The sequence below is a fragment of the Daldinia childiae genome, assembly GCF_008694065.1.
Source record: "Daldinia childiae strain JS-1345 chromosome Unknown Scaffold4, whole genome shotgun sequence".
In the NCBI taxonomy this organism is placed as follows: Eukaryota; Fungi; Ascomycota; class Sordariomycetes; order Xylariales; family Hypoxylaceae; genus Daldinia; species Daldinia childiae.
Window position 1 is genome coordinate 1776999 of NW_022984645.1, and position 9648 is coordinate 1786646.

Genomic DNA, 9648 nt, shown 5'->3' on the forward strand with positions numbered 1-9648 from the left:
ATTGTATTGTCTGCATTGTAACAGCATCCATTATCGGAATAGATATTCGAGGAAGAGGTAATCGGTACCGAGGGGTCGTATGCAAAATACAAAAAGACTTTTCATCATTTCAATTGGAGGTTTTCGTCATTTTTCTTTGTTGGTTTGCCTAAAGTTAGACATTGCATTGCATTTGCATTGCATGTTTCTGCCTCTTTTATGTACTGAACTGACTTTCTCAATTAGCTCTCAATTGGCCCTTTTTTTTTTTTTTTTTTTGCTCCGCCCTTTTTCTTTATTAAAATAACTTTCGATTTGCGGTGGATAGTTAAAGATCCAAGATTCCGTTTCCGCGATATTCATAGGATCTTCGATCGCTCTAGATAACCCCGGATTCGTGAGTTGATGAGCGGGTTCGCAACTTTTCATCCCCTCTCCAAGTCTTAAAAAAGGTCCCAACAAATCAAAGATGCCACTGAATTCGAACGGTTCAAATAGTGCGCATTGGCCTATGGCTGAAACGTGGTTTCCCCTGCGTTGGTCTGCGTTGGCTTGCGTTGGTCTATGCAGGCGCTTTATCATAACGGGTAAGGCTTTATGCACATTAGATGGGCTAGGATAGGCTTATCAGGATAAACTGAGAGCCAACACGTGCTAGAACAATCTTGGTTCAGCCCCCGGGGGGTATGAATGTTCTGCTAATATTCCACTTATTCGCGTGCTTTTTAGTGGCTAGGTTAGTGGCTAATCCGGCTAGACATTCTGCGACGGTAGGGGGGGCTAAAGCCTAAGACTGAACCTTGCCTTTTGGCTGCATTTAGCTGCATTTAGCTGCATCTTTAGCGAGCTTAGGTAAATCATAGCTGAACTTCCCCTTCCCATCTTACGGTCCTTACCATCCTTACCATATTCACTCGCTCGTTCCTGACCCTGTTGGCTCATTTCTATGCAAACTCTCTTTCCCCTTGTCAATAAACTTGACCTAACTCGTCTCTAATCTGCTCGCCTCTTTTTATTCTCTTCCTTTCCCACCCAACCCCCAAATTCCATTCTTTTACTAGTCACTCATATACCCGACTACATACCCGGTGAACACAGGACTGTTCCCTTTCGTTCGTTTTTCACGAGTACCTAGTTTCCAAATTGACCGGGAAAAAAATACATCGATCGCTACTGTATACGCGCTCTTTCATATCAGAAAGATCAACTCACGACTGTACCTGTTAGAACACAATAGACATCAATTAAATCAACCAAGGAGCTTTGAGTCACGCCATTGACTCCTCAACATATTAGTCGTAATACCAATTGGATTGCAAAAAGTCAACAATACCACCGTGAAGCACAAGAAATTTGCTCCAAACAGAGTAACTAGGAACCCAATTCATCACAATGCCGAGCTTCATCGAAAAGATCCAAGCTAAGCTTGAGCTATTCCGGCTCGAGCAGCGATACACACGTAACCGCCACCGCCGCTCTGCTTTCATCAGCAATGCCATCTACGTCGATGGCGAGTACATCTACCAGACCCCCAATACCACGGGATCATCTACCAATAGCTCCTCCACTGCTGCCTCGTCGCCAGTCGAAGAGCACAATAGACGCCATAGTGCTATCGTCGAAGAGCCAAGAAGCCGTTATAACATGGAACCCCAGACACCGGCGCAGAAGAAGCGATTAAACCGATTCTCATCAATGCCGGGATTTGGCTCTTCATCAAAGAGCAGCTCTCGTGACTGGAGACCTGACGTTGTCGACGTGAACGAAGTACGATGAACCACCAATGGAGGTGTTCATCAAGAAGACAACGATAGATGAAATTACATTAGGCCGGTGTACATGGTGTCATGAGCTGACTAGGAATTGTTTTCTGTTTGAATATACCAACTCAATGGATGGTTTTAACTCATCATGGAGCATCAAGGACTTTGACGATTGCCCTTAGATCAGTATTTGGTGTATCGCCAAGTACTACGGTATCATAGATATCTCGATCGTGCGATGGCTTTTTGGATTCGGCGTTATGACACGATTTTTCGGCTGTATATATTTGCTCTCACGACAAGGGAAAATTGAATAGTATTTCAAAGCTCATGACTAACTTAGGTTTTTAGTCCCACGAAATTAGAATTATGTACCTTTTAATCCATTATATCGTTAAAGTTGCTTAGACGCTAAACATGACGATTCTATTCTACAACAATGTCGTCCCAATTTATAGCATATCAAAAGTGACGTTAAAGGTTTTCTTTTTATCTAGAAAGGATCGTCAGGTTACTGCCGCGGTGCAACCACCCAAAATAGGAGTCAAAATATGATTGGACCCGGCTGCAAGCCAGTTCATCCTCCTAACCGCATGCCGTTATCAGCTGGTACTATTATACCCCTACTATCATAATACCTCTTAATATATTTGAAGCAAGGCTAATTATGACATTGTCGACGGGCTCAAGAACTAAATTATCCTTTATTAGTAAGGTAGGGATTTTGCCGATACTACATAACTGTTCATACGACTATGAACTTACGATTCACATAATTGTCATTTCAGCCGATATTTAGATGAAAGAGCAGCACTTTATGAACCTACCTGCGTCATAGGACTATCTGTCACGATTCATACTTACTGGATCATGTTTATGATACATAATCTAGTAGTACTTTAGATACTAGTCGCACAGATGCGACTATATTCCAAGATACAGCAGTGGCACCGACGATCTCAACATGTAAATCTATATCTATTATATTCCAACCTGTGGTAGAACCTATCTATCCTGAAACCCAGTTCAAGTCGAGTGACATACTCGGTGATATCCTATCTGCATTCTTAACCTTCCACGGAATTCTTCGCCCATCATCGGATTTCTTCGCCCATCATCGGATTTCTTCGCCCGGACTAACCCTCTAGACATCAGTCTCGTTCAATGAGGACCTCATTCTGAGGTTTCCTCGTCGCAGGTGAAGACCTGTAGGTTGCGATACGTTAACGATATTCGATCCGTGATATAAATAGTCTAAAGTTTACTACAACTTACCAGGAGACCGTTTCTCGTTTGCAGCCTCGGAGAAGTTTCCATTCCTGCGGGTAACTATTGAATTTCGCATTAGCCAAACTCATCTATTCATTACGACATCTCATAAATGCATACCTAAAGAGCCGGCCGCATTCTCTGTAGAATTCACACCCCTTGGGATCACTATTACTCTCAGTTAGCCCTAAGTCATCTATCAGTACCCCTCGAACGACCGGCAGACGTACCTAATGACCTAGTCGCATTCTCCGTGTCATTTGACCTACTTCCGATCGCAACTCTGGGTGCTAAATATTATTAGCTGGATTCAGACTGTAGATAATACGAGTTACCATACCAAGTTCCAGTGCCCGAGCCGCAATGCTGGCAGCTATATGATCAGTCAGCTAGCATATTCAAGTATTCCTTCTGGAGACCTTTTTAAGGGAAAAAAAAGGAAGACTAATAGAGGTTCAAAACATACGTTCAGCCGAAACAGCTCGCCTCTCACTTCTGAATGCTGGTGTACCGGTTACGAAAGAGCCGGCTGAGGCCAAGAGGAAAAGGATCGCGCCAAAGTTCTTCATGGTGTTTGATTATGCAGAAGCGACAGAAAACTGGACTTGATGTTGAGCTATGGAGGACTACCTGGTCCAGAAAATAAACTGGATCGGACCGAGTTAGCAATAGGGGAGGGTGGTAAGAAGCCTTGTAAAACTCACATCAAGCTGGTTTCTAGGTATTAAACACAGGAAGACAGCAAGTAGTTAGAATAGAATATGTTGAGAGATGTATAATACGTAGGTTATCACAGAGGGTTATAGGAAGATAATATATAATGTATGCTTGATAGGGGGTACCACAACCTCCTAGATAAACAGTTCACACAAACATATTGCGATCGCCCGTCCCCTCAGCACGTCTAGTATGGTCGTTGGGATGGAAGATTCCGGGATTCGATCAGACCAGACCCTCTTATTATGAGAACACCGGGTCTCCTAAGTCGCGTTGACTTGGCTACAGTGAAGCGTTTCGAGGTCTTCCAGCCGCACAGCTTATCTATGTGTCTCTGGTCCTCGCAACCACGTACCTATTACGGATACATGTGCGAGGGCTACATAACTGTACCCTCCTCCTCTATCAGGACTCGCCGCAGTGAGCAAAGCACTTTCGCTGCGCCTGGCGGTGCGACCTTTACACTAGGCGCTGCAACTCACGGCAGACAAGCCAAATCCGCACAGCTCGTTGGCTTGTGGCGGTCGCACATCAAACCGGTCCGATCCACAGGCTAGAAAATCCGGATACCTAACGGTTAGTGATTGACGGCGTGTGGAAATCGAAGGGGTGGAGCTGCGACGTGATCGGCTGGCCTATCATCGCCGATCGCCCTCACTGGCGGTCGCTCTCAGCCTCTCACTTCCTCCTGCCCCTGATTCACATGTCAGCGATCTTCCAATGAGAACGGTGCAAGTTTACAAAGGGCAAGGCTGGGAAAGATGGTTCTACAGAGATATTAATGGGTCTTGGATTGAGTAATTGGCGGTAAGAACTTCCCTTACTTTGGCCATTTGAGATACACAATATCAAGACATAGTTACCTACCTAACTTACCTAGGCAGATAACTAGCCTGAGTAGTTAATAACTACCTATATGAATAATACTTGTTCCTTTCCCAAAGGTCAGTAGCACAGCCAGCGCCTCTTTGTATCACGAAGCGTTTAGACCGTGACAAAACACCTATCATATTACATTCTAGAGTAAAGTCTCAGCCCTACGCGACCGTGCTGATACAGTGATAGGCAAGTAAATATGGATCATGACGTCAGAGCTGTCTTCGTTCCCAATCTCGTTTGCGGGATGGCGGGACTGAAACATTTCCCGTTAAAGGTGGCTGGCTTGGCCGGGGTTCATGTCTCTCAAGAAAACTATCGATATCTGATCTTTTTTTTTTTTTCACCCAATTATGAGGTCAATAAGAAACCCCTTAAACTGTTGGCTACCCAATATCTAATATTTAGATGAGTCTGATCTTGATTATCGGGATGAATCTTAAGTATTAATTTTATATTAAAACTCGGCTGCCCGCCTACCTTGGATCAGGCTTTGTGATACCTTGGGTGTGAAAAATGGCCAATAAAGGGGGGCCACCCATTATCAATTATTATAACTTGATTGAGTACATTTAAATAACATCAGGCCGACCCTCAGGACTAAACTACTAAATAATATTGAGCACGTGGACTAGCCGCAAGGTCTTGCCGAGAGTGGCTATGGGTTGCAAATATATTGACGCTGGATGTCGTTGCGCATCTGGGTGAAATACGTCGATGTACTCGCATTGTTCTCAACATGCAGTCGGCTCGGTGCAAGCTAGTTGTCATGCGACGACTTGGCTATTTTGATGATGATAGTAGTAGGTATCTGTATTTGTGTTAAGACATGTTTGGAAGCTGTTAAAGAATTTGCAGATTTATAACGGTGTTCCCATCTCATGGACTCGGGAGATGCGATATTATTACCACAAGCTCCAATGAGTCTTTGGCATGATACCACCTTTACAGGCTGCTAGCGAGACAGACGGGGCCTCCGATGTAGTCCATCTTACAGTCCACCTGAACTCCATCTAATTCACAAGAAATGCCAGGCCGAGAATGATTCATCGTTCAACAGTCTTATGTACAAGTGTTTTATTCATTAGCTCAACTCGATATCCGGACCCTGCAGAGGCAAATGGAGAACACCCCCACGATTATATTCCTATTTCGTCCATCAGTCACGTAACTCTCCGAACATCCTTGTTTCCGAGAGATGCCTCTAAATAGATGCCATCCGATCTCCGGTTGATATACATACACCCCTGGTGAGCTTGTTGCAGAAAATGAGGCAAACCAGTGGCCTGGGGTATCTGGTTACGAGCCCATGCAGTGTTGTCACTACGATGCATCTCCTTCACAGCTGTATTAGTGGCAAGCCATAGGTCAACTTGAATAAGGAAATATGACATACTTCGCTTATGAAGTTAGCATTGAAAGTTCCGCTCCACCGGGTAGCCATGGTTATGGATCTCGTGAGATCCTCGTATATCATTAAGTAGTGGTTGCTATCCGCTTCGATCCCGGCCTCGCGTTTCGGAATTTAGGTGTAGAATATAGCTTCAGTTTGTTACTGACGACCTAGATCATCGTCTTATCCATACTAACCACGAGAAGAGAAAATATACTGGCTTAGTCCCTGGTAATTTTCCATAGTCGTACAGAAGAGTTTAACAAATACATGTTGGCTTTAGAGTTATAGAAGGGTCTTGTGACAGTGTAAAAGTATTTTATTATCATGTTATCTAGAATTAGTCGTGGCTAATGGAGCACTAAACAAGAGTTCTACATAGAAGTTTTCACTATAGTCTATCGGTTCACTCTGTGCTTTCAGCTCGAATTAAGATTAGTTATATTTGAATTTACATAATTCACTTCGTTGAACGTGATGCTATGATTTATAAAAGCCTTTTTCTAATCTATGAAAGACGAATTATACAATTAAAAGGCCGAGATATGCTCTAATAGAATTGTCTACTGCTCATACTCGCCCCACAATACATCCATAAAGCATCCAACGAACTCTAGCATAATTGCTTCTGTACTCGATAACATCTTCCATATCATTCTCAGAATTTGTAATACAAAGTCTTTACATACGCACCGACTGCACACATGGGGACTGGATCCGTACTGTCTAAAGTATAAAATCTCCGTCGCGTTCGGAGACAATAGGGGGTGTGGCCCTAGTGCGGGGCTCCTTACCTCCTTTTATCTCCATAGTCCGAAGCCGAAGTCTGAGAAGCATCGCGAGTTTACCTACCTACCTAAGGGAGGCCATTGCGAAAAGAATACGATATATAAAGGCTGTGTAACTAGTCTTTAATAACTAGAAGACGAGACAGGTACTTATCAATCTATAAATTTTGATATTTCTAAAGTCCCTATTACAACTTACAATGGCCCCGCTTTACAAGAAAACCCTCATCATCGGCGCCACCTCCGGCATTGGCGAGGCCCTCGCCGCGAAACTGCACGCCGAGGGCACTTCTGTAATCGTTACCGGCCGCCGCCAGGATCGTCTCGATGCGTTTGTTGCGAATCATCCCGGGTCTAGTGGTGTCGTGATCGACATCACCAAGTTCGATGACATCCCGTCTTTCGTCGCCTCCGTCACGCAGCAGCACCCTGATATCGACAGCGTGGTACTCAATGCCGGCATCCAACGGCCGTTTAACTTCGCCAAGCCTGAGACTGTAGACTTGTCTACCTTCGCTGAGGAGTTTAACACTAATTACGTGTCTTTCGTGCACCTGGTTAAGGCCTTCTTGCCGCACTTACAGCGCGTATCCAAGGATGCCGAGGCTCACTTGGTATTTATAAATGCCTCGTTGGCACTTGTACCGACGTGTAAGTACCTACTTATAGATTCATTTCCCTCTCTAGACCCATATTGTATGGGTTTAAGTCTTCGGGAGCACGACTTCAGCATTCAAGCTTATCTCCTTTACAATTACTCACCCTAACCTCTAGTAACTCGTACACCCGGATATAACGCCAGCAAGGCAGCACTCCACTCCTTCATCGTCAATGTGCGACAGCAGATCAAAGACGCCGGTTATAAGATCCGCCTTGTTGAAGTGTTCCCTCCCGCGGTGCAGACAGAGATCCATGACACGAAGCACCAACCAGACATGATAAACGGCCATGAGATAGGCATGCCCCTTGGCCCTTATACCGAGCGCATGTACGAGGGCTTGCAGAAGGGCGATGAGCAGTTTGCTATCGGACACGCAGAGGAGTACGTAACCTTACCACTTCCCTTCTCTTCATAGAAAGTTATACTTACCTTTTCCTAACCCGTTATAGGTGGCTTAATGAAGGCGGTTTCGAGGCTACGCGAGCGAAGCTATTCGAACAAGGTCACGTCACTATCAAGGAGGCCCTGGCGAAGTATGTGAAAAGTGCATAGTAGGTAGTATTCTACTTCTTCTTCTACCTATGCACTACATAGTCTATAAACTTAAAATAGCATATACATGTAACCATGTTATACTCTATAGTGTAGTTATCATCATTACGTAGTCCCCTTGTAACGCCTGCTTTATAAATCGACCCTGAACGCCTCGTCGTAGTGAAATTCTAATAGACAGGAAACAACTAATAAGGTGTATTAGGAATTACCCATTAATACCCAAACGGATCTAACCGGTCTGCTGCGGCGCGGATCTTCCTCGTGACATCGTCAAGCTATAAAGTAAGTTAGTCAATCCAAAATCCTCCATGTGCTAAGTGTGTTATAATAATAAACAAACATTAAACATGAACTTACATAATTAAAATCGAAGATGGAAAAGTGGTGACCTTCTACATCCACAATATCTTTGATGAAACTACCATGTTCCTCATTGTAATTACTCCAGCCCAAAAGTCGGTCTTCCCGCGTGAAATCGACGAAGCTCTTAGACGGGTCGCGGTTGAACCACTCTTTCGCTCGCAGGAGGATAGTCGGCGGTGCTTGCAGCCCATCCTCCCAGCGTGGTAAATCCCAGAATGACACCATAACGCGGGCATGTGTCATGTTCACGTTGACTTTCTCTTTTAGCTTCATAGCCTCTGACTCCTGGGCTGATAACACTACGGGCTCAGATGGTAACCGTGCCCGCATCTCGTCTGTGTAGCTTGGGCAGAGGCTGTCGATGAAGACCATGCCTTTAACCCGAAACTTAGCCCCCGTACCACCGTCACGCCTCGCTACGGCAATCCGGTGCGCCATCTCAAGAGATAAGAGCCCTCCCAGTGACCAACCTGAGGTTCGTATTAGTATATATGGATATTTAATATTATTGATAAGCGGATACGTACCTCCGAGGAGGATATCGCCGCCCTCGGGGATAGCCTTAGAAAGGAGTCCGACGTAGTAGGCGGCCATCTGAGGGATACCACCTTCCCACCAGCCACCTTCGTGGAGCCTAGCGTTCGCGAGACCCCATAGCGGGCGGCCAATCTGGCTCAATAGATGATAGTTGAAATTAGTACCACCACCGTCGTGGATCAAGATCAGCGGGGCACGCGGCAGCGCCGGTCCCTGGTAAATCAGTGCCGGGTTCGGGAGGTAATCGTACATAGATAGTAGTGGTGATGGATTCAGCCGATTCAGACTTGTGTGGAATGAATGGATGCTCTGCTCGAGCGAGGGATTGAGCAGATGAGCGTTTACCTACCTAGGTATCTATACCTTAGGTACTTAGAACAGGGTAATTGGACGTGATTGATTGATACTTCACGACTAAGCAAGGCAAGAATTGATCAGCTTCCCCAATTCTATTCCTTGCCTTAGGTACTAATTCCTTCTATTAGTTTCGTCGTCGACCTCGCATCCCATATGTTTGTTTCTTTGCGTGCGGGGATTTGGCGTTGATCTGATGAGATGAGATGAGATGAGGAGGAAGCGAAGTTAGGTAATTGAAGCCGACGCCGGCCGTGTACCGGATCTCAAGGGTAATACGGAATATTGAATCCGTAATTGATAGGTACCTAGGTAAGCACCAAGTAGGTTTAGGTGCTAATTCTCCTCCGGTATGAGATAAAGTTTATTAAAGGAAGACCAACCGTTCTTTGA

The 9648-nt window shown here is 45.0% G+C and overlaps 4 protein-coding genes across 4 annotated transcripts; 2 read left to right on the top strand and 2 right to left on the bottom strand.

The window, feature by feature from the left end:
- Positions 1 to 1371: 1371 nt before the first annotated feature.
- On the top strand, positions 1372 to 1755 carry GL218_04799 (uncharacterized protein; the record flags this gene model as incomplete). The annotated part of the gene is made up of 1 exon (XM_033581423.1): positions 1372 to 1755. The coding sequence occupies one exon, from the start codon at positions 1372 to 1374 to the stop codon at positions 1753 to 1755; it is 384 nt and encodes a 127-aa protein (XP_033435256.1).
- A 1131-nt stretch (positions 1756 to 2886) lies between these two features.
- GL218_04800 (uncharacterized protein) lies at positions 2887 to 3580 on the bottom strand (the record flags this gene model as incomplete). The annotated part of the gene is made up of 6 exons (XM_033581424.1): positions 2887 to 2948; positions 3018 to 3071; positions 3132 to 3179; positions 3242 to 3301; positions 3352 to 3384; positions 3478 to 3580. The coding sequence occupies 6 exons, from the start codon at positions 3578 to 3580 to the stop codon at positions 2887 to 2889; spliced, it is 360 nt and encodes a 119-aa protein (XP_033435085.1).
- Positions 3581 to 6985: 3405 nt separating this feature from the next.
- On the top strand, positions 6986 to 7998 carry GL218_04801 (putative oxidoreductase DltE; the record flags this gene model as incomplete). The annotated part of the gene is made up of 3 exons (XM_033581425.1): positions 6986 to 7436; positions 7560 to 7827; positions 7896 to 7998. 3 exons carry the CDS (start codon positions 6986 to 6988, stop codon positions 7996 to 7998), a joined length of 822 nt encoding a protein of 273 aa, XP_033435086.1.
- Positions 7999 to 8213: 215 nt separating this feature from the next.
- GL218_04802 (uncharacterized protein) lies at positions 8214 to 9153 on the bottom strand (the record flags this gene model as incomplete). The annotated part of the gene is made up of 3 exons (XM_033581426.1): positions 8214 to 8276; positions 8359 to 8834; positions 8892 to 9153. 3 exons carry the CDS (start codon positions 9151 to 9153, stop codon positions 8214 to 8216), a joined length of 801 nt encoding a protein of 266 aa, XP_033435087.1.
- Positions 9154 to 9648: the final 495 nt, after the last annotated feature.